Source organism: Tamandua tetradactyla, chromosome 3, assembly GCF_023851605.1.
Source record: "Tamandua tetradactyla isolate mTamTet1 chromosome 3, mTamTet1.pri, whole genome shotgun sequence".
In the NCBI taxonomy this organism is placed as follows: domain Eukaryota; kingdom Metazoa; phylum Chordata; class Mammalia; order Pilosa; family Myrmecophagidae; genus Tamandua; species Tamandua tetradactyla.
In genome coordinates, this window is record NC_135329.1 from 110,241,277 (window position 1) to 110,267,093 (window position 25,817).

Below are 25,817 nucleotides of genomic sequence, written 5' to 3' on the forward strand. Positions count from 1 at the left end.
GAGAAAAAGCTGAAAGACCTCACCACGTGCTGTTCCAGGTGAGAGAGAAACCCTGAATGTCATCAGCCTTCTTGAACCAAGGTATCTTTCCCTGGATGCTTTAGATTGGACATTTCTATAGACTTGCTTTAATTGGGACATTTTCTCGGCCTTAGAACTGTAAATTAGCAACTTAATGAATTCCCCTTTTTCAAAGCCATTCTGTTTCTGGTATACTGCATTCTGGCAGCTAACAAACTATAACAAATGTGCTACCCTCACCACGCAGCCCCATGACCTGCCACTCACCCCACACCCCATGTGCCTGAACCCCTTCACCCACCCCCACTCCCCATGCTCCAAGTGCCCCCACCCCACCAACCTCCAGCGTGCACACCCACCCCACACCCACATCCCAAGTGCAGGCCAATCTACCTTTCCTGCATCCCTCCTGTGCACTACTTCCCCTCCTTGCTCCCTGAAAACTGTCACCAGCATACAAAGGCTGCTGGCACTAAACTTTATACCCAAGCTACTCCTGTCCCCACCCATAGTGTCACACAACCTCACCCCACTCCCACTGAACTTCGTGCATCAGTTTATGGGGTTCCTAGACCCACAAATGTGCTTGTCTCCCAGTCATGCCCCTCAACTCTGGGAATATCAGTTTATGGCACTCCTAGACCTGCACATGCACATGGCCTTTAGTCAAACTTCCCAGCTCCAAGAAAGCACTGACCTGCAGAGCCAGGTCACATCTGCCCCCCAGCCAATGAAGGCATAAGGCCAACCCATAGGTTCATAGCTCTGTGCATGCGCACAAAGGGCCCTGCACCCTTGACCAGTGTGCAACAGGGTTACACTCTCCCCAACTGGTGCACACGCACAGCTACATCATCCCTGGCCGCTGGGTGTCCACATTCACAAGCACCAGCATGACATCCCCAACCTGCACCTCTAACTGCACTGCAATGCATCACTGCACTGCCGTGCACTGTCCCATATCCTGCATCCTGCTACACATCCACACTGCAAACACAAGGCTTTAGACTACTGAAAGAAAAAACTCCCAAAATAAATCAATCAAGATTTTTATATGTGATGAAAACAACAGAAGATCACTAAGCATATCACAAGGCAGACAGATATAGCCCTGCTTAATGACCAAAATCAAACACCAGAGGAGATATAGACAGTGGAACAACTAATCAAAGATGTTCACTTAACTCCACTTAATAAAATAAGTGGGATGGGTAATAACATAAAGGAGATCAAGAAGAAAGTAGAAGAGCATAAAGAGGAATTTGAAAAAAGATATAGAAAAACAGCAGATATGACAAAGATTAAAGACTCTGTTGATCAAATAAAAACATACTAGAGGTGCACACCAGCAGCTTTGAAGAGACAGAAGAAAGAATAAATGATATAGAGGACAGAATATAGAGGACACTCAAAACAGAAAATGCCAAAAAAAGATGGAAAAATTTGAATTAGATCTCAGGGAAATGATAGACAAAACAAAGCGCACAAGTATAAGAATCACTGGTGTCCCAGAAGAAGAGAGGAGTAAAGAGCTAGAAAGAGTAGTTGAGGATATAATGGGGGAAAACTTTCCAACCCTTATAAAGGACATAAATACACAAGTCAAAGAACCCAACAAACTCCAAACAGAGTAAATCCAAATAGGCCTTCCATAAGACACATACTAAGAAGTCAATCAAATGTTGAGGAGAAGCAGAAAATTCTAGAAGCAGGAAGAAAGAAACAATCTACTACATACAAGAGAAACCACATAAGACTGAGTTCAGACTACTCAACTGGCACCATGGAGGTGAGAAGGTAGTAGTATGATATATTTAAGATCCTGAAAGAGAAAGACCAAAGAATTCTGTGCCCAGACAAATTGTCCTTCAAAACTGAGGGAGAGATTAAAATTTTCACAGACAAACAGATCCTGAAAGAATTTGTTAACAAGAGACTGGTCCTACAAAAAATACTAAAGGGAATTTGGCAAGTTGAAGACAAAAGACAGGAGAGGGAGGTCTGCAGAAGGGCCAGAAGTGAAGAGTACCAGTAAGGGTAATTTAAAGGATAAAAAGAGAGAGAAGGAAAAGAATATATAGATCTGACAAATAAAATAAAAAAGATAAGATGGTAGATTCAATAAATGCCTTTTTTTTGTAATAACTTTGAATGTTAACAGACTGAACATGCGAATTAAAAGATACAGTTTGGCAGAAAGCATTAAGAAATATAATCCAGCTATATGCTGCTTAGAAGAGACTCATCTAAGACACAAGGAATCAAATAGATTGAAAGTGAAAGAATGGCAAAAGATTTTCCATGCAAGTTGTAACCAAAAGAAAGCAAGAATACCTATATTAATATTGGACAAAATAACTCTAAATGTAAAGACATCATAAGGGACAAAGAAGGACACTATATATTAATAAAAGGGACAATTCACCAAGGAGATATAACAATCATGTATGCATATACTCCCAATCAAGGAGCTCCAAAGTACATGAGACAGACATTGGCAAAATTGAAGGGAGTGATAGAGGTTTTAACAATAAAAGTAAGAGACTTCAATATACTACTCTCCTCTATACACAGAATAACCAGACAGAAGATCAACAAGGAAACAGAAGTCAAACAATTTGATAAATGAATTAGACCTAAAAGACATACATAGGTCATTGCACCCCCAAACACAATGATATACATTCTTCTCTTGTGCTCATGGAAGCATTCTCCAGGAAAGATCATATTCTGGAGCACAAAACAGGTCTTTATAAATTTAAAAACATTGAAATTATTCAAAGCACTTTCTCTGATCATAATGGAATGTAGCTGGATCTCAGTAACCAACAAAGAATGAGAAAATTCACAAATACATGGAGATTAAATAACACAGTCCAAAACAACCAGTGGGTCAAAGAAGAAATTGCTAGAGAAACCAGTGGCCATCTGGAAATGAATGAAAATGAGAACAGAACTTATGAGAACTTATGGGATATGGCAAAGGCTGTGCTGAGAAGGAAATTTATAGCCCTTAATACTTATATTAAAAAACAATAAAGAGCAAAAATTGAGGACTTAACTGTCCACCTGGAGGAACTTGAGAAAGAACAGTAAACTAACCACAAAACAAATAGAAGAAGAGAAAAAACAAAGATCAAAGCAGTTAAATGAATGAGAGAACAAAAGAACAACAGAAAGAATCAATAAAACCAAAAGTTGGTTCTTTGAGAAAATCAATAAAATTGATGGGCCACTAGCAAGACTGACAAAGAAAAAAAGTCAGAGGATGCAAATAAACAAAATCAGAAACAAGAAGGGGTCCATTACCACAGACCCTGAAGAAATTAAAGAAATCATAAGAGGATACTCCAAACAACTATATGTCAAAAAACTTAGATGAAATGGAAAAATTCCTGGAAACACACAAACAGGCTACACTGACTCAGGAAGAAATAGAAGATCTCAACAAACCAATCACAAGTAAAGAGATTCAATCAGTCATCAAAAATCTTCCTACAGAGAAAAGCCCAGGGTCAGATGGCTTCACAAGAGAATTTTATCAAAAGTTCTAAAGAGAACTAACACAAATCCTGCACAAACTTTTCCATAAAACTGAGGAAAAAGGACTCTACCTAACCGATTTTATGAAGCTAATAACATTTTAATACCAAACCGGGTAAAGATGCTATGCTATAAGAAGGGAAAATTACAAACTCCCTAATGAACACAGATGCAAAAATTCTCAACAAAATATTAGCAAATCGAATCTAATAACATAATAAAAAAATATGCACCATGACCAAGTGGGGTTTATACCAGAAATGCAAGGGTGGTTCAACACAAGAAAATCAATTAATGTGATATAGCACATTAACAAATCAAAAGGGAAAAATCACATGATCATCTTGATTGATGCTGAAAAAGTGTTCAACCAACTTCAACATTCTTTCTAACAAAAACACTCCAAAAGATAGGAATCAAACGTAACTACCTCAATATGATAAAGGGAATATATAAAAAACTTATAGCCAGCATCATACTGAATGGGGAGAGACTGAAAGCTTTCCCCTTAAGATTAGGAATGAGACAATTTTGCCCACTGTCACCACTATTATTCAACATTGTGCTAGAAGTTCTAGCTAGCATAATTACGCAGGACAAAGAAATGAAAGGCATCCAAATTGGAAAAGAAGAACTAAAACTTTCATTATTGGTGGATGACATACTATACTTGGAAAATCCTGAGAAATTCACAGCAAAGTTACTTGAGTAAACAAATTCAGCAAGGTGGCAGAATATAAAATTAATGTGCAAAAAACAGTAACGTTTCTATACACAAGCAATGACTGAAGTGAGGAGTCAATTAAGGAAAAAATTCCATTCAAAATACCAACTAAAATAATAAAGTACTTAGGAATGAACTTATCTAGAGATGTAAAGGACTTGTACACAGAAAACTATACAACATTGCTAAAAGAAATTTAAGAAGATCTAAATAGGTGAAAAGACATTCCCTGCTCATGCAAAGGAAGCCTAAATGTAGTTACCGTGTCAATTCTTCCCAAATTGATCTACAGATTCAACACATTACCAATCAAAATTTCAACAACCTGCTTTGAAGGCTTGGGAAAGCTAGTTTCCAAATTCATCTGGAAGGGAAAGAGACCCCGAATAGCTAAAAGCATCCTAAAAAAAGAACAACAAAGTGGGAGGATTAACACCTCCTGACTTTAAAACCTATTACAAAGTCACACTGGTCAAAATAGCATGGTACTGGCACAAAGATAGCAGCATTGGCCAATGGAATTGTGTCGAGTGCAGAAACAGATCACCAAATCTATGGTCAACTGATTTTTTTTTTTTATTAACGGAAAGAAAGAAAAAAAAAAAAAGAAATTAACACAACATTTAGAAATCATACCGTTCTACATATGCACTCAGTAATTCTTAACATCATCACATAGATGCATGATCATCGTTTCTTAGTACATTTGCATCGGTTTAGAGGAACTAGCAACACAACAGAAAAAGATATAAAATGTTAATATAGAGAAAAGAAATAAAAGTAGTAATAATAGTAAAAAACAAACAAACAAACAAACAAAAAAACCCTATAGCTCAGATGCAGCTTCATTCAGTGTTTTAACATGATTACTTTACAATTAGGTATTATTGTGCTGTCCATTTTTGAGTTTTTGTATCTAGTCCTGTTGCACAGTCTGTATCCCTTCCGCTCCAATTACCCATTATCTTACCCTGTTTCTAACTCCTGCTGGACTCTGTTACCAATGACATATTTCAAGTTTATTCTCGAATGTCCGTTCACATCAGTGGGACCATACAGTATTTGTCCTTTAGTTTTTGGCTAGACTCACTCAGTATAATGTTCTCTAGGTCCATCCACGTTGTTACATGCTTCATAAGTTTATCCTGTCTTAAAGTTGCATAGTATTCCATCGTATGTATATACCACAGTTTGTTTAGCCACTCGTCTGTTGATGGACGTTTTGGCTGTTTTCATCTCTTTGCAATTGTAGATAATGCTGCTATAAACATTGGTGTGCAAATGTCCGTTTGTGTCTTTGCCCTTAAGTCCTTTGAGTAGATACTGTAGATCTAAACATTAGGTCTAAGACCATAAAACAGTTAGAGGAAAATGTAGGGAGATATCTTATGAATCTTACAACGGGAGGTGGTTTTATGGACCTTAAACCTAAAGCAAGAGCACTGAAGAAAGAAATAAATAAATGGGAGCTCCTCAAAATTAAACACTTTTGTGCATCAAAGAACTTCATCAAGAAAGTAGAAAGACAGCCTACAGAATGGGAGACAATATTTGGAAATGACATATCAGATAAAGGTCTAGTATCCAGAATATAAAAAATGATTGTTCAACACAACAACAAAAAGACAGCCAACCCAATTACAAAATGGGAAAAAGACTTGAACAGACACTTACCAGAAGAGGAAATACGGATGGCCAAGAGACACATGAAGAGATGCTCAATGTCCCTGGCCATTAGAGAAATGCAAGTCAACTGATTTTTGACAAGGCCCCCAAATTCTCTGAACTAGGACAAAATAGTCTTTTCAATAAATAGGCATGGGAAATCTGTATATCAATAGCCAAAAGAATGAAAGAGGACCCTTAACTTATATAGCCTATACAAAATTTAATTCAAAGTGGTTCAAAATCCTAAATATAAGAAATAGCACCATGAAGCTTCTAAAAGAAAATGTAGTGTAGCATCTTCAAGACCTTGCAATAGGAGTTAGCTTCTAAATTTTATATCCAAAGCACAAGCAACAAAAGAAAAAAATAGATAAATGGGAGCTCCTTAAAATCAAATGCTCCTGCACCTCAAAAGACTTTGCCAAAAAGGTGAAGAGGCAGTCAACTCAATGGGAGAAAATATTTGGAAATCACATATCAGACAAAGATTTGATTTCCTGTATATGCAAATAAATCATACAACTCAGCAACAAAAGAACAAATAGCCCAATTATAACATGGGCTAAAGATATGAATAGACATTTGTCTGAAGAGCAAATACAAATGGCTCAAAAGCACATGAAGAGATGTTCATTTTCATTGGCTATAAGGGAAATGCAGATCAAGACTACATGAGATACTAAATCACACCTACAAGAATGGCTGCTATTAAATAAACAGGAAACTACAAATGTTGGCGAGAATGTGGCAAGCATGTGGAGAAATTGGGACACTTTTGCACTGCTGGTGGGAATGTATAATGGTGCAGGCCCTATAGAAGACAATATGGTGGTTCCTTAGGAAACTAAATATTGAGTTGCCCTTTGACCCAGCAATAGCACTACTTTGTATATACCCAAACAGCTGAAAGCAATGACACAAATGAACATTTGCACACCAGTGTTCATAGCAGCATTATTCACAATCACCAAAAGATGGAAACAAACCAAATGCTGATCAACGGACAAGTGAATCCACAAAATGTGGTACATACATACTATGGAATATTATGCAGCAGTACGGCAAAATTACATCCTGAAGCACATGACAAGATGGATGAGCCTTGAGGACATAATGCTGAGTGAAATAAGCCAGACATAAAAGGATACATACTGTATGGTTTCACTTTTTTGACCATGGAACAAATAAAATTAGAGGCTTATAATGCACAATATAGGGGACTTAGAGATCATTGAAGCTAGAAATGGGTGAATGGTTAGCTAATGAGATTGGACTCCAATGTAAGGAAATAAATAGAAGTGAAGGCAGCTTTCTAATGGACCTATAAGTAATATTACCATATTGATGATGAACAAGATTGAAATGGGTTGTATAGACCTACATGTCTCATTGATTAACATTAGAAATATAAATTAATTCTTGCAAGAACTACTTCAAAGGTATGATTCATGTACAAAGATTAAGTCCAGGGTACAGGGGGAAAACTGCTACTGTGTGCTATGGGCTATGTTTAAAAGGAAAACATCAGCACTACCACAGCAACAGCAGAGGTAAATAATGGGGAGAGGGTCAAGAGTAAAGAGGAGGTTTAGATTTCCTGTTTGGTGATGGTGCATCTATTGGTTTTCTTTTTCTTGGGAACAATAAAATTATCTAAAATTGAGAGAGTGGACTTTGGGCCCTATACATGGTCCCTGATGAATGTAGGTGGCTGAAGGATGCACTGACTGCGAAGTAAATTGGTAAAGAGGATGTATACTTATAAACGAATGTTGTGCTGCTACAAAAAAGAGAATGAAGTCATGAGGCAAGCAACGATGTGAATGAATATGTGGGACAGTTGGTGAGGTAAAATAATCCAGAAACAAAAGAACAATGGTATGGTCTCCCTTAGAAAATGCTTACAAGAAAACAGGGGCCTAGATTGTAAACTTTTATAGCAAATACATTTATTATGGAGTGTTAATTATTATATCTAGATTTCGAGAGGCTGTTTCATATATATATGGATTTTGAGAGGCTGATTTTGAGAGGCTGATATTTAGAGATAAGAATGAAGTCGATCAGGTTGGGGTTAAAGTAATTCAGAACACAGCGGTAAGGAAGACAATGTCTATATTTTAGAACCACACATACTCTTTGAGACCAAAGGAAGAAAGGTTTATTTGGTCTGGAACCAAAATTTTCTGTAGCATATAATCTAACTAACCTATCTGTATAGCTCATTTGAACAAGTGAAACGCAGGGAGTCCAGAATAAGAAAGAGGTCCTTTAATCTTGCAGAGCTTAATGTAATGCCTGGATACATCCTAGAGTATATTAACTGATAATCAAAAAGAATTGGAAAAGTCCCTTAAGGGATGGGAGAAAAAAATATGGAACAATTAAACTTTACCATCCGGAAATCCCCTGATACTGTGTAAAACTTTAGGGATACCCAAATCAATAGGCCATGCCCTTGATCTTGAGGCTTACTCTTGTGAAGCTCATCTAGGTAGCAGAGAAGCTTAGCCTACCTATAGGCATGCCTAAGAGTTACTTCTGCAGGACCTCTGTTTTTGCTCTGAAGTGGCCTCACTCTCTCTAAGCCCAACTCCAAAAGTGAAATCATTGCCTTCTCTTCCATTTGGGACATGACATCCAGAGATGAAAGTCTCCCCGGCAACATTGGAGATGACTCCCAGGGATGAACTGGCCCAGACATCATGGCATCAACATTTCCATTCTGACCAAAAGGTGATAAAAAGCACAACTTATAAAGTATCAGAGGCAGAGAGAGTTCACATAGAGTCAAGAGGCTACTCTAGACATCGCTCTTACGCAAGCTTCAGTTAGACATTACTACCTATCATAATCTGCCAAACCCCAACCAGGACCATTCTAGCCAGTTCTAAACAACACCTAGGGCAATATATAAGATTCTGCAAAGGTTCCAGGCACTAGAGTAACTTTCCAGAAACCTTCAACCTTCAGATGCATCCCTGATCCAGATAAGTCCTGAAACCTAGCCCAGACTCTCTGGAACATCAGATAGTTCCATCTTGCTACCCCATATTAGTGGCAAACCCTTCCAACATGAAAAAGTTAGAATGGCCATAGCCCAAACACCCTTAAGGAGAAGGATAGAAAGATCAAAGGTGATGGTGGAGTTATACAGGGAAGGTAGGATTTAACAACTGAATATGAATGCTGAATCATTAAATGGATATCTCTTTTAGTCTCCAATATTTCAGAGCAGCTAGAAGTAAAAATCTAAAATTGTGGAATTGTAACCCAAGTCAAACTTTGAAATACATGCAACAACTAATTGTGGTGCTGTGCTTATAAATGTATTGCTTTTTTGTATATACGTTATTTTTCACAAAAAAGAAAGAAAAAAAGTTGATTGTGGTGATAAAAAAATATTTAAGTCTTCTAGCTTCCTATATTCTAGAGAAGCTAGAAGGAAAAATCTGAGAGAGTCCTATGGTAGCCCATGAAAAACTCTGGGATCTGTCCTGTAACTACTTGTTGTAGAGTGCTATGCAACAATTGTTTTTTTATATCTTTGCTTTGTATACATGCTAAACTATACAATAAAAAAGTTAAAAAAAAAAAAAAAAACCCTAACTGAGTTTGATGGAAGAAATTAAAAAAAGAAATTAATGGAATGGAATTGTCAAATTTTGGCCTTAGCAGATATTTAAGTTATTAAATATATTAAAAACAATTTTTTTCTAATTTCTGTTTTCGTTATTTGAAATAATTTGTTTCCTTGATATGCTGACTTTTAAGGGATAATACAATATTCCTACAGTCAGGTAAGCAATTTTCAAATAGTATGCTGACCTTATTAAATCTGTACAAACACTAAGTCCATGGAACACCATGTAAAACAATGAATTTCTGAACACAGCAAAGCAGTATACTGAGTTCATTGCTGAAGATTCATAAAAAAATATATAAAGGATTTAAGATTTAATGCATTAAAAGCCTATCAGATTCTGTTTAACTATAGTTTCAAAAATATTCTTGATGACAAAGCAATTCCTATAAATGGTCAATAGAGGAAGCATTCTTCAAACACACTTTGGAAGAGCCACAGCTTCAGACAGAGTTTGTGGCTTACAATGTCTGAAGTTTTAAGAATCTTTCCCAAACTCAAAGTCAGTTAACTCAAATATAGGTTGTTTGCTTTTTCAATAAAGAAAATAAACTCGAATATTTCAGATTATAATGGCGAGCCGATTTTCAATTAATCAAGTAGCATCAGGACATTTTAACTGTCTACTCTTCCACCTGTTCTTTTCACTCAAAATGAGGAAATACACAGGCACACCTCAGAGATTCAGTTGTGAGTTCAGTTCCAGACACTACAATAAAGTGAATTATATGAATTTTTCCACCAGCGCATATAAACCTTCCATTTACACTATAATGCAGTCTACTAAGTGCACAATAGCATTTTGTCTAAAAATACAATGTACATGCCTTAATTTTAAAATGCTTTATTTGTTAAAATGCTAACCATCATCTGAGCCTTCAGAGAGTTGATATTTTTGCTTGTAGAGGGCCTTGCCTCAATGTCGATGGATGCTGACTTATACAGGGGTGGTTGAGTTAAGCAGTATGTTTAATGATATAGGTTATGGGTTAGCAAATGCCCCTAGCCAGTTGTCTGTTTTTTGTAAATAAAGTTTTATTAGAACACTCCAAAACCCAACTATTTACATATTCTCTGTGGCAACTTTAGCACTATCAGGGCAGAGTTCAGTATGTGAAACAGAGATTATGTGTTGGGCAAAGCTTCAAATAGTTACCCTCTGGCCCTTCAAGAAAAAAAAATCTGCCTTGTGTTCTCAATGGGGTTGGGGAGTATCATTTTGCTGCTCATACATGCCTTGGGGGTGGGAGAGGGGTGAAGATTTCTCCAGCGGTATAACCAAGACCTAACCCTCACCAGCCTGAACTTTCCCAGTTCAGGCTGCAGCTCCTCACAGATTGAGGGAAAGGCACTGAAATGTTACCATCCTGCAGGCCCTAAGTACCTGCTGTAGGGGTTCTCCAGGGACAGCAGAGCTCTGCCACTGATGAGCCATTTGTAACACAGAGAAGAGGGACCTGGAGGGGGGGGGGGGATTAAAATGGGCTTGAAGGAACAGAGGATTATTTCATTCTTTCAAGTTCTCTCTTTTTCCTAGGACAACTAACCAATTTCACTTCAAGTTGAACAAAACACATACATACATATATATTGAAACATATGCAAAGCACTCTAACAATTCCAATTCAATTAAGAGCTAGGAGAAAGTTGTTTTACTGTCCCTCAGGATTAAAATTTATAAGAGTTGGGCTTCCTATGGTAGCAAATAGTCTTAAACAAAGTTTTCAAAATATTTTCTTTTTTTCACTGAATAGGTTAGTTATTCAACTGGGATGGATTCAAACAATTAGCTATTTTGAAATCACATGATATGCACATTTCAAGAAAGCATAAAATATATGTTTTTCAAAGGTATTTTTGGCTAACTTACATGTCTTTGAGATCCATCGTATTCACACCTTTCAATCTTCCCGAGGCTTCCATCTGAGAAATACAGCTTCTCTGCGTGGTGGTCAATGGTGAGCCCATTGGGAGTGAGGATGTCTGTACTAACCACGACTTGAGCGTTTCTCCCAGTCAGTGTAGATCTCATGATACTTGGATGTTGTTCATTCCAGTTAGTCCAAAACATTAAGCTAATTAAAATGGAAACGATAATAATAAATTAAAATAAAGTTTTGTTTATAGTAAAAACATGAGTAGAAACACAATAGCAAGCTATTTAAAAAGAAACAAAATTGACTGCCTCATTTTCTATAACCCTTAACAAAGTGAAAGTACAAAAGGGAAATTTGCATATTATATTTGATTGTACATTTTTTCCAAATTTTTAAATGAAACCTGGAAACTATTTCTGAAAGAAAATTATTATGTGCTCTCCCCCAAACAGTAATTTAACTGAATTGAGTTAGTTTGATACATAATGAGGATTTATTTTAATCATGGTTAAAACAATTGTCTTAAAAGTTCTATGAACTGAAAATATACTCTAATCTATAAAATATCATCATTTAGCTGATTCAATGTGATCATTTTGTGCATCATTATTATCCTAGCTTTATTTCTCTTCTTCGTATTGAAATTCAAAATCTGTTGCCCATTCCAGGTTTATTTTTCAGATTTTGCATTTTCTGTTCCATATGTTTCACAAAAATAAAATTACTAAATCATTGCTATCTTCTTTAATTTCCTCTTTCTCTTATCTCTTTGTAAGTCTGACTTTTCACTTTACAGTGTTGTTTCTAGAATTCCAGGTGTTACTCTCAATCCTTAAAGTCAATATCTGCTACTTGTAAGTTTTTACAGAAAGTTTTAATTTGACATTTGCCAAACTGTACTTTGAAGAAACCCTAGGAGTCTATGGATGTCTTAAAGGGTCACTGGAAGGGAGGAAGAACTATGGTTCCAGTTTCCAATTTATTAGCTCCTAATTTATCTATAGGACTGCCCCTAACACTTTATTTGAAGATAGATTGTTACTATTTAGGAGGGAAGGAAGGAAGGAAGGAAGGATTTAATACCTGAAAAATTTTGTTCAAAATATACTGACTCTCTCTCTCTCTCTCTCTCTCTCTCTCTCTCTCAAACAATCAAAATAATATTTCGCATTTACCATAGTTTGGCAAATATAAATGCCATTTATAAGTATTTAAAGGCAACATAGCTTCATAGTTGATAAAATCATTCAATGTTAGTATTTGAATGTTGTGTAAAATCTTATAGCTAGATAATATTTAGATTCACAAAAAAATCTATTTGCTTACATTAAAAAATAAACCACCCATTGAGAAATAGTAGGGTGCCTATGCTTTTCTGTTAAAAAAAATTTGAAGGCATTTTCATTTATTCTATAGAACAGAAAAGTGGTTCTAAATAAGCAAATACCAAAAGAATTCTATTCTGTGAATTAGTAAATTTGGGAAAAAAATGTCATTCCATTTTCTTAAATATGCAATAGCTTTATCCACATGTAGTGAATTTTAAAGTGAAAAATTTGGACAGTTAAACATTTTACAAGTAATGCATATAAGATGAGGTATTGAAATCACAATTCTTTACTTGCAATATTGCTCTAGATGTTTGGATTTAATATGACAGCATTTTAGAAGTATTAGTGTTTCTCTCATTTAACTTCCTTCTTTCACTGATGAGAAAACAGAAGCCCAGAGAGGTTGTCTAATTTACATTTGCACAGTTAGTTTATTCAAGAACCAAGTTTTGGACTTAAGTAACATAACTTTCATCAAGAACTTACAATTTTATTTAAACTTTGCTGTTAACCAATATGCAATAGTGATTTAAAGACATCAATATATAATGATAAAAATGTCTTTTTTATACTTTACATTTTAATAATTTATAATTTTCCAGTTAAAATATTTTTGTGTCTAATTCTAATTTACAGCTCACCACAAGTATGATGAGCATATACTTTTTAGCCTAAAGAATTTTAGCCAAAATAATTATGAGCTTAAACACTTATCTATTAAAATTTATCATATATCATCAGTGATCTTCCTTTCGTTTCTTTCAAAATGGACTTCTAAATTCCTTTGAAATACTCTCTTTTATTATTACTACAGGATGTTCATTATTGTCCCTGAGATTTTGATGAATTGCCAGGATAAATGTAGCTGAACCAACAAGCTGCATGTTGACATGGCAGTGAGAGGTACAAAACCAGCTCTTCCCGGGAAGCAGAAAACATGTCCATGCAAACTCACAGTGATGGGGCTGCATGCAGAGTCATTTCATCTTTCAACCTCCACAGTCTCACTCATAAGATGAATATATATAATTAAAGAAATTAAGTCCAATCTCCTAGCTCTATAAATGTGTCCAAATGTATATTCTTTTCACCTTGAATCATGTCGTTCTTTTCCCTGATAGGTGGTCAAAGTCAAAGCCAGGGTCAGGGTCAGGGCTTATTAGTCATCGCATTTTATTCTTCATTGTTTTAGCCTTACCACACCTAAAAAAGAGCTAGCTCTTCTATTTCTGCAGCTGAAAGTCAGAGTCAACCAATTTTTCTTTTTTTTTTTTTAATACATAAAAAAGGATGCTCTGGGAATTCACAGCTTTACCATATAGCATAAGAATGGCATAGAAATCTATATTGATGTCTCCTTAACCTGAGCCCTGTTCTCCAGTTTCCTATAACTGCTCCACTTATGACATTCTCAGCTTTTTTTTCTCTATTCTGTTTTGTTTTCTATTTACTCAGTACTATAGCCTGAGCATTTCCTTTTGTCATGAATTCTTCACAATATTATTTTAAATGCCTGCACAATATATTGTCAAACTCATGTAGACTACTTAGAATGAATGCAAGTCTCTAATGTAGGAAACATTTCTGCATATAAAGTTACTTTTGTCGTTGTTTGTTTCTTTTCTCAGCATTTTAGTTGGACACATCCTAGATATAAACATTATTTTATTAAAGAATAAAAACACCTTTCAAATTTAAAAACATGTCAATATATTTTTCCAAAGTGAAAATTAAAATCAGCTATGCATTAATATCTTGTTCATATTCCTTTTCCAACATTGTATTATCTTTTTTATTTTCCTTTTCATCATTTAAATTTGCTTTTACTAGATCGCTCAAGGAGGTGAACCTTAGCATTTAAAAGGTCCAGATTTTAATTATGCAACTTTATACTGCTCACATTAAAAAGAAGTTTTATAAATTGTGAAAAGAGAACTTCAAAGGAGGCCTTTATTTTTAAAGTTAATTAATATTTAAATGAACATAGATTCTGATTCTTTTTTGGGGGGGGTACATGGTCCAGGAATCAAACCTGGGTCTCCCGCATGAAAGGAGGGGATTCTAACCACTGAACTACCCATGCACTTAGATTCTGATATTCTTTTGACTTGCAATTATAACACAGAAATAACAATGAACCGCTTCTTACTTTTGACATTCGTCCAATGCCAGAACATGGGGGTGGTCGTCCTCTGACATCGTGATGACCGCTTCCCTGTCAAACGCCCCGGGCCGAGCCTGGTCCACTGTGTGTCTGGTGATGGATGAGGTGGTGGAGCTGGTCCAGTACAGCGCGTCCCAGGCCCGGTGATAGGCAAGGCCTTCCACGGACCCCACATCTGTTGGGAGGAAGGAGAATAAGTTAATGTTTTTATTTACAATGAACATAGCTTCCAGACGTAAAAGGCATTTAAGTTATACATATACCAATATGTTATTTGTTTGCTTTCATTTCTCCACAAGCCTTCCAAAAGAAAATTATAATAACTGTGAAGCCTACAGTAAATGTCATGAATAGCTGATTATGCACAACAAAATTTAGCTGTGAATTGTTACGTATATATCATAGCTTGCAAAAAAGATGTCATTTATAAAACTGAATCTTGTCATCCAAAAGCTCAATTAATTGCCTTTTATTTAAGAAAACAGTGGCTCTTTTTTTCTGTATCTTAATTAATTTTCAAAAGTATCCAGTGCACAGAAATTTAGGGATGCTTGTGAAAATCATTTCAAAGATGTCATTTAGGTATAATCATAATGCGTTTATCTCTTGACACTATATCTGGAGATGTAAAGGAAAAGCATATTAAAACCACAATCACAAGAACATCAAAAACCCAAATCCAATGTCATACTTATAACTATCAAACAATGGTATATATGTTTTAATAAGTTAGTGCTGCAAGTTCTTTGTTTCTCTTCAACCAATGTAGCATAAAAGCAAAATAGAAGAATGAATTGATTGACAACTAAGGCGATGATTCAAATGTTGTTACAAAAAGATCACAATAATACCTAATTGTAAAGTAATCATGTTAAAACACTGAATAAAGCTGCATCTGAGCTATAGGTTTTTTGTTTGCTTGCTTGTTTGTTTTTTTGTTTTGTTTTGCTTTGTCTGTCTGGTTGTTTGTTTGTCTTTTTTTATTGTTATTATTACTTTTATTTTTTTTCTCTATATTAACATTCTATATCTTTTTCTGCTGTGTTGCTAGTTCTTCTAAACCGATGCAAATGTACTAAGAAATGATGATCATGCATCTATGTGATGATGTTAAGAATTACTGATTGCATATGTAGAATGGTATGATTTCTAAATGTTGGGTTAATTTCTTTTTTTTCTGTTAATTAATAAAAAAAATTAAAAAAAAGATAAATTGTGGTGCACAGGTTCTAATACATAAAAGTGACACTGAAAAAAATCAGAATAATTATCTCTTAAAATTGTGTCAGTCACTAGGATAAGAGAGTAATTTTTTTCTTTATTTACCATACAAGTGCTTTGAATATATATTTTAATAACATATAGTTTTTCCTTTGTGGTATCTGTTTCCCACACAGTTATTATTCTCAGCATTTTTAATTTAAGAAATGATGTATATAAGTTTGCTAGTCACACTAAAAAAATGAGTATGATAAACAAAGACCAAACCTTTGCATTGTACTTGTATCAAGGTACTTCTAAAAGGAATTATTCAGAAACTCAAAACAGGTAAATTAAGGTTGTTTTCAGATTTAATATGGATAGATATTTAGTTTGAAGGTCAATAGGATTCAGTGGAGTGCAAAACACAAATTGAAGTCTTTTAAACCAAATTTATTTCAAGCAATTACATTTTTATCATTTGTGATTTTTCCATAGGTCACACAGAAAAAATCCACTAATAATAAAAGTAATAATTATCAATTATTGGTCACTGTCTTTCTGCTGGGAAACATGTCAACTGTTTTATACAACATTTCATTTTGTATATAAATAAATAAATTTGTTTAATTGCTCTACTTTTTCCAAGACGGAAACTGAAACCAGTGGTCACAGGACCAGCAAGATTTTTAACCCAGGTTCATCTACTTCAAAAGCACATGTTTTTAATAGCACCGTTACTTAGAATTGGATTTATAGTACTTCTCATTTATTCTGAACTACATCAAACTGGAACTGAACAAATTATTCATTAGTTCTAATTCATCTGATAAAGGGTAAATTATATCACCAATAATTTACCATGAGTAACCTACTCTCACACAGTCAACAAAGTTATTTCCAAGAAATTAATGGGCATGTGGAGTGTGGAAACTTAAGCCAGAGATGATGGAAGAAAATTATAACACAGTAATTATAATACAGTAACACAGAAAATACACCACAGTAAATTAGATGAAGCTATTTTTAGTATAAATCATATGGTGTTTCATTTGGGAGGAGTAGATGGGAGATTGATGATATTGATGAAAGCTGTATCAGTTATCAACTAGTAAATCACCCATTCCACTGTATTTTTTGCACTTTCAAGTCATTTAAGAAATGAAGTTAACTCTATTAGCAGAACGTGAAGCATCATATCTCCTTCATCATTCACAAATGGAATGAAAAATGGCAAAGCTCTGAATAAATTCAAGCAAATCAGTATCATTAATCCATCTTCACTATGCATTTTCTCCTTCTAGTGATTTTGACAGATCTTGCTCCTGGCCACTTTTTCCTTCCAAATCAGCAAAAACCACTTAGTCTCACCATTGAGATGAAGCAGATGCTTCTTTTTAATGGTTGAAACAGTTCCAGGATTTGTTAGAGTATGTAATACAGTTCTCTGTCTAGGTAAAATCTCTTTTATTTGTGTAATAGATGATAACCCAAAGTACATTTAATCATAATCTGGTATTACTTTTTAAAGTATTTCAGTAATATACCTCATTTATTTTTGTCTTCGTTTCAAAATGGTCTTTAATTCCTTTCAAATTTGTTACTGGCATTAGTAAAATATCAGATTAAAAAATATATTAAATTTTAAAATCATGAAAAATGTTTTAGTTGAGATAATATAAGACAATTAATTATGGGCATTTTACGGTGATTTAACAAGAATGTGGGGGTATATGGTGTGTGTTTGCATGTATGTGTTTAAACATTGAGGTTCCTGAATCAGTTGAACAGTTAGAATAAGAACCAGTGATTATTGGTACTGTCAGAACAATTACGTTGTTTGAAAATAAGAGTAAAATGCTCATCTTTCCAATCAACCAAACCTGAAACATTGAGTAGAGTAAATCAATACAGACTTAAGTATTCTCAGAACTCAAGGATATAGACTAGGAATAATTAAGAAAGTAATTATAACAGCACTATTGAGCAGCTCTGCATTTCCACTATGGCTAAAGAAGAGAATTATACTGGAAGTCTGACGTATAACCTGTAAAGACACCACCATTTCACTCCAAGTGCACACTTAAAAAATAAATCCTTTTCTTTTTTTACTTCGAGTAGGGAATTGGTTTTGGCCAAGCATAGGTTTTGATACATGTTTGTAAAAGTAAGGAGAGGTGGCCAACTCATCAAAAAACACAAGGCAGGCAAATACCTCAGAACCATGGAAAATTTCTTTTCCTTGGTCCTAGTTTCCATAGCAACCAGTGGGCTGACTGATCTTGATAGGCCCAAACACAGCTGCTGGAAGACTTCATAGAGAATTCACCTTCATTTTATCACCAGTGAAGGGATAACTGCTCCTCCTTTTCTGTACAGTGTTCTAAAGGAAGAAAAAGAGCATACTAAAGGGGGAAGCAGGAAGGACGTGCTTGGTAGAAAGCCATATATACCACACACAAAATGTTGAAACAGAGCGATGTTAAGAAAGTAAAAATCTGACCTACAATTCATCTGCCTGGGATAAGAGATGCAGATCAAGCCAGATGCAGGGTTAGTAGGGAAAGAAAGTTTCTCCCCAGAACATGTTGTAGCTGTGAAGTGTCATGATGACATCCTCATTGATTGAGTATTGCCTTGTTACTCATGGCTTGTTTTCTAAAATCATAGACTAGAGAGAGTTTGCTATTTAAAATTATAACAGTAGTAGGAAACATTTCATCTTGTAGGGAGGGTCTAAGGCACTCTGACACAGAGAAGAAGCCTCAATTTCCAACCTAGTTACAGACCATAATGAAGAGGTTTCTGGACATAATAACGTCTCTTAACTTTGCTATTTCCAAGAAAACAGGATCCTGGGTACACTTTGCAATTTAGACGTGATGAACTCTTTATACAAAGCTGTCTTTTGTTTTAAGCCTTAAAACAACAAACAAAAACCGCTTCATTTAAATTTTGCCTAAACACTCCCCTTCCCTAAAAATCCTATAATAATTCTGTTCTTTCAATTTTCTTTCTTTTTCCTTCTTTCTTCCTTCCTTCTTTCCTTCCTTTCTATTCTTTCTTTTTTCTTCTTCTTTCCTTTCTTTCTCTTTCTTTTTTCTTTCTTTCTCCTTCTCTTTTTTCTTTCTTCCTCCTTTCCTCCCTTCCTCCCTCCCTCCCTCCCTACCTCCCTCTCTCCCTCTCTCCCTTTCTTCCTTCCTTCCTTATTTTTTGGTGAGCTACCCATGACTCTCATGTACTCTCCTTCATGGCAATGAAACAATAACCATCCTCAGACTATTGTAATATAATTTGATTGTGATACAGTCACCCACCAAATAATCCATCCAAAGAATACAATCAATAGCTTACAGTACCATCATATAGTTGTGCATTCACCACCACAATCAAGTTTTGGACAGTTTCATTAGTCCAAGAAAAAAATGAATACATAAAATTTAAAAGAACACCTAAAACATCCCATACCTCTTATTCCTCCCAATTATTTTTTGCCTTTATTTTATTACTCATCTGCCCATACACAGGATAAAGGGAATGTCACGTACATGGTTTTCACAATCACACAGTCACATGATAAAAACTATATAGTTATACAATCATCATGAAGATTCCAGTCTACTGGATTACAGTTTAACCGTTTCAGGTATTTCCTTCTAGATTTTCTAATACACTAGAAACTAAAATGGAATTTCTACATAATGCATCAGAATAACTTCCATGATGACCTTGACTCTATTTGAAATCACTGAGCCACTGAAACTTTGTTTCATTTCTTTTCTCCCTTTAGGCCAAGAAGTCATTTTCAATCACACAATGTCAGGGTCAGGCTTATCCCCAAGAATAATGCCCCACATTGCCAAGGAGGCTTACATTCTGTCCTCAAATTATTGATCTACATGTTTAATTGACAAAATCTAACATCCTTTCATCAAATAAAATACTAAGTAGTTCTAGCAATAGAAGATAATTTCTTCAGTCTGCTTAAGAAAACCCACCTAACGTTATATTTAATGGTGAAAGACTTCACCCCAAGATCAGGAAAAAAACAAGGATATCTACTCTCACCACTTTTATTCAACATTATACTTGAGACAATAGGCAGGACAATTAGCCAAGAAAAGAAAAAGCATTCAATTTGGAAAGAGTAAGTAAATATCTCTGTTTGAAGATAATATGTTCTTTATATTGAAAATCTTAACTAGCTCAATAGAAAATGATTGGAATAAATGATACCTCACTAGAAAACAATTAGGACTAATAAATGAGTTCAGCCAAGAAGCAAAATACAAGATTATTATATTTATATGCATGAGAAATGAACTCAAAAAAAATAAAATTAAGAAGGCAATTATATGTACAAAGCATTAAAAAATAAAATATTAAAAATAAATATAGCATACATTAAATTTTTCACTGCGAAATTACAGAACATTGTTGAAAAATTAAAAAAGACAAATAAATGGAAAAATATCTCATGTTCATCAATTGGAAGACATAACATTATTAAGATGCTAATATTTCCAAAATTGATGTACAGAATCAAGGCAATACATATCAAAATAGGATTTGACTTCTTCCTAGAAATTGGCAAACTGAACTTATTTAAAATGTATATGTAAATACCAGGGATTCAGAATAGCCAAAACAATTTTTTAAAAGTAGAACAAAGTTAGAGGACTCACATTTCCAAATTTAAAAATGTACTACAAAGCTAGGGTAATCAAGGCGTGGTACTGGCATAATGATAGACAAATATATCAGAAATAACCCTTTATGTTTATTGTCCACTGATTTAGGATGAGGGTACTAAAAATACAATGAGGAAAGAATTGTTTTCTCAACAATTGATGCTGCAACAACTGTATATTCACATGCAAAAGAGTGACCCTTGTCTCAAACCACACGTGCACACACATATGCAGCATTGACCTAACTGTGGAACTGGAATGATAAAACTATTAAAATAAGAAATAGAAGTAAATCTGGAGTTTTACAAAAACAAATAAATAAGTTGAACATCATCAAAATTAAAACTTTTGTTCTTCAAAAGACAACATCAAGAAGTACAAAGCCAACCCACAGTATGGGAGAAAATATTTAAAAAGCACTTATCTGATAATGAGCTTGTGTTCTAGCTTGCTAGCCGCCAGAATGCAGCATACCAGAAATGAATGGCTTTTAAAAGGGGTTTTTAATAAGTTGCTAGTTTACAGTTCTAAGGCTGAGAAATTGACCCAATTAAAACAAGCCTATAGAAATGTCCAATCTAAGGCATCCATCCAGGAAAAGACACCTTGGTTCAAGAAGGCCGATGAAGTTCAGGGTTTCTCTCACAAGTGAGAAGGCACACGGCAAACACAGTCAGTGCTTCTCTCTCAGCTGGAAGGGCACATGATGAACATGCCATCATCTACTAGCTTTCTCTCCTGGCTTCCTGTTTCATGAAGCTCCTCAGGAGGTATTTTCCTTCTTCATCTCCAAAGGTCGTTGGCTTGTGGACTCTCTGCTCTGTGGTGCTGCAGCATTCTCTGCTCTCTCTGAATCTCTTTCATTCACCAAAATGTTTCCTCTATTATAGGACTCCAGAAACTTATCAAGATCCACCCAAATGGGTGGAGACATGTCATCACTTAATCCAGCAACCAATCTCGACTAAATCATATCGCCCAGGCGGATGATCTGATTGCAGTTTCAAACATACAGTATTGAATAGGAAATGGGATTTTGATTAAAACATGGCTTTTCTAGGGGAAATACATCCTTTCAAAACAGTACAGCCTGTATCCAGAATATATAAATAATCCTCATAACTCAACAATAGACAAATAGCCTAACTGAAAAATAGGCAAAAGATGTGAATAGACATTTCTAGAAAGAAGGTATACAAATGGCTGATAAGCACTTGAAAAGTTCAACATCATTAGTCATTTAAGGGTACAAATCAAAATCACACTTTATATACACTAAAATTGCTATAATAAAAAGGATAACAAGCATGGTGAGATTATAAAGAGGTTGAAATGTTCATACATTGCTGGTTTGGATGTAAAATAACACAGTCTCTTTGTAAGGCAGTTTTCAAAATGTAAAATGTATAGCTACCATATAGTCTGCCACTTCCACTCTTAGGTATATACCCAAAAGAAATGAATGCTTTTATTGCAGCTTTATTCATGTAGTCAAACAATGGAAACAACCTAAATGTCTACCAACTGATGAATGGATAAACAAAGTGTGGTAAATCCATACATGAAATATTTTTTGGCAAATAAAGGAATGAAATACTGAAATATGTTGAAACATGGATGAATCTTGAAGACATCATGCTAAGTGAGGAAATCCAGTAATAAAAAACTACTTATTGTATGATTCCATCTATGTGAAACAGTCAAAATAGGTAAATATCTAGAGACAGAAAGTATATTAGTAGTTTGCCTGTGACTGAGAAGCTTGGGGGCAAACAGGGACTGACTTACAATGGGCACAGAATTTCTGTTGGGGAAGAATAAAATGTTCTAAAATTAGACTTCTGATCAACTAAGATGGTGGCATAAGATACTTGAGTGTTCTATCACCTAACAGAATCTTTGAATAATTGGCAAAAAAATGGCAGAGCCAACTTCCTCAGAATTCTAAAAACAATAAAGGGTTGTAGTAACAGGACAAACACCAAATCAAGAAAATAGCTTAAAACCAGTAGGAGAAACTCATGGTGCCCTCGCTGACCTCTCTCACAGCTCTTTCCCAGTATGGTGTGGACCTATCTTGCTATCTCACTGTGGGAATTTGGCACTGATATTTTGAACATACCCAAAAAAGACATTAAAATATGATCTTCAATAAGCTCGAAGAGCTAAAGAAACTGAAGCATATCAGGAAAATTAAAATGAACGAAATGAGAATCTCAATAAATTGAGGAAGATTATAAAATGAAACCAAATACATATACTGGAGTTGAAGACTACAACAACCAAAGAAAAGAAAAGAAACAAAAAGAAAAATCCCTACAACATTTTAATAGCAGATTAAAGCTGGCTGAGGAAAGAGTCAGAAAACTCAATGATAAAGACAACTGAAATCATCTGGGCCAAGGACCCCAAAGAAAAAGTAATTTAAAAAGTGAGGAGAGTTTAATAGAAGGGTGGGTCAGCATCAAACATAAAAATATAAACATTATGGCAGTCTTAGAAGAAGCAGCAAGAGAGAAAAGGGCAGAAGAAATATTCAAGGAAATCATGGAAGAAAATTTCAAAAATTTATCAAAAGACATAAATATACGCATTCCAGAATCCCAAGGAAGCTGAACAGGATAAACTCAAAAAGAAATACACCCAGATACATTTTAGTCAATGTTAATGCACAGGCAAGGAGAGAATTCTATAAGATTCAAGAAAAAAAACAGCACATTATGCATAAGGAAGCCCAAATAAAATTAAGTACAGACTTCTCATTAGAAATTATGGAGAAAAGAAGGCAGTGGGATGAAATAATTAAAAAATGCCAATCAAAATTTTTATATATACAATGATACTATATTTCAAAAATGAGGGAGAAGTTAAAACATACCCTGATACATAAAAGTTGAGGTTGCTCATCACCATCAGACATGTTTTAAAGTAATAGTATAGGGACTTGATCAGACTGAAAGGAAAAGACCCTAAATGGTAGATTGAAACAGTAGAAAGAAATAAAGATTTCTTGTACAGATAATAAATAAAAATGCAGAAAAATTAATGCCAACTCTATAATTGGCACGTACAATATATGAAGATATAATTTGTCATAAGTATAAAAAAAGGTGTGGAGACAGAGTACAGGAATAGTGTTTCTGTATGTTACTGTAGTTAATTTGGCACTGATCCTAATGTGATTGTTACAGATTTGGAATGTTAAATTCAAGTCCCATGATAGCCACAAAGGAAATACTTAAGAAGTGTAAAGAGAAGAAAATGAGAAGGGACTCAAAATGTAACACTAAAAAAAAAAAAAAATATCAAGGAATTTATGAAAGTAGCCATTAAGAGAAAACTGAGGGACAAAAAAAGGTATAAGAAAAAATGTTAAAAGGGACAAAGAAGGACACTATATGCTGGCAATAGCATCAATTCAAAAAGAAAGATATGAGAATATATGTGCAACTAACAGCAGAGCACCAAAATATCTGAAACAAATATTGATAAATTTAAAGGGAGAAACACATGATTCTATATTAATAGGAGAACTGAGTACACCATTTTCAATAATACGTAGAACATCTAGATAAAATATCAGTAAGGAAATAAAAGACTTGAGAAATATTATAAACCAATTAGACCTAATATACATATATAGAACACTTCAGCCAAGAGCAGCAGAATACATATTTTTGTTCAGTGTACATGGATCATATTCCAGGATAAATCATATATGTTAGGTCACAAAACAAATCTCAAAAGATATGAAAAATATTGGAATTGTACAATGTATCTTCTTTGACCGCTTCTCTGAAGAAACTAGGAATCAATAACAGCAGGAAAATTTGAAAATTCATAGATATGTAAAAATTAAACAACACACTTTCAACCCCAATGAGTCAAAAAAGAAACACAAGGGAAATTAAGAAATATCTCAAGTGGAAAACAAAAGCACAACACGTGAAAACTATGGGATGTATCAAAGGCAGTGTTGAGAGGGACATTTATAAACTTAAATGCTTACACTACAAAATAAGTAAATAAAGTTCTCAAATACGAGAATGAACCTAACACCTGGAGGACTAGAAAAAGAAAAGTAAATAAACCCAAAGTGAAGAGTAGCATGGAACTAACAGAGATTAGTGTGGAGGCAAGTGAAATAGAGACTTAGAAACAAGCAAACAAACAATTGAGGAGATCACTGAAACCAGAAGTTCCTTCACAAAAATCAGTAAAATCAACAAAACTTTAGCTAGACTGACAAAGGAAAAAAGAGAGAGGGAAAAAAATAACTAAAATATCAAATGAAAATAGGAACATTACTACTGACCCCACAAAAATAAAATGGACTGTAAGAGGAAATTATGAACAATTGTATACCAAAAATTGGATAACTTAGAAGAAATGGACAAATGCCTAGAAACACAACAACAATGACACTAGAAAATATAGGTCTATATTATATGGAGAGAGAGAGATTGGCGAATGATGGTGTACATATATGATCAAATATTGCACTGCTATAGAAAGGAACGAAGTTGTGACGCATGTAATACTGTGAATGAAACTGTGGGACTTTTGGTGAGGCAAAATAAGCCAGGAACAAAAGAGCAATTATTATATGGTCTCCTTTAGAAAATGCTTATAAGAAAACAGGGCCTAGATTGTAAGCTCTTACAGCAGTCACATTTGATCTGGACTGGTAATTACTATCTCTGGATTTTGAGAGGCTGTTTTATATACGTATAACCTGGTTTGGAGATAAGAATGAAGACAATCAGGTCAGGATTGAGGGAATTCAGAACACAGGGGTAAGGAAGACATTGTCTATATTTTATAACCTCACCTACTCTTTGAGACTAACGGAAGGAAAGTTTATTTTGTCCAAAACCTAAATTTTCTATAGCACATGATCTAACTCAACTTGTCCGGATAGCTCATTTGAAAAATAGAAACACAGGGAGCTCAGA

The 25,817-nt window shown here is 34.7% G+C and overlaps 1 protein-coding gene across 1 annotated transcript in view; it reads right to left on the reverse strand.

Moving 5' to 3' along the window:
* The window catches only part of LRP1B (LDL receptor related protein 1B), a 1,945,542-nt gene that overhangs the window by 340,226 nt on the left and 1,579,499 nt on the right, over positions 1-25,817 (reverse strand). The window contains exons 42-43 of the mRNA XM_077153691.1: positions 14,957-15,146; positions 11,470-11,674 (exon numbers count right to left, since the gene is read on the reverse strand). Coding sequence (XP_077009806.1) covers positions 11,470-11,674; positions 14,957-15,146 — 395 coding nt within the window. The remainder of the gene's footprint in view (positions 1-11,469; positions 11,675-14,956; positions 15,147-25,817) is intronic.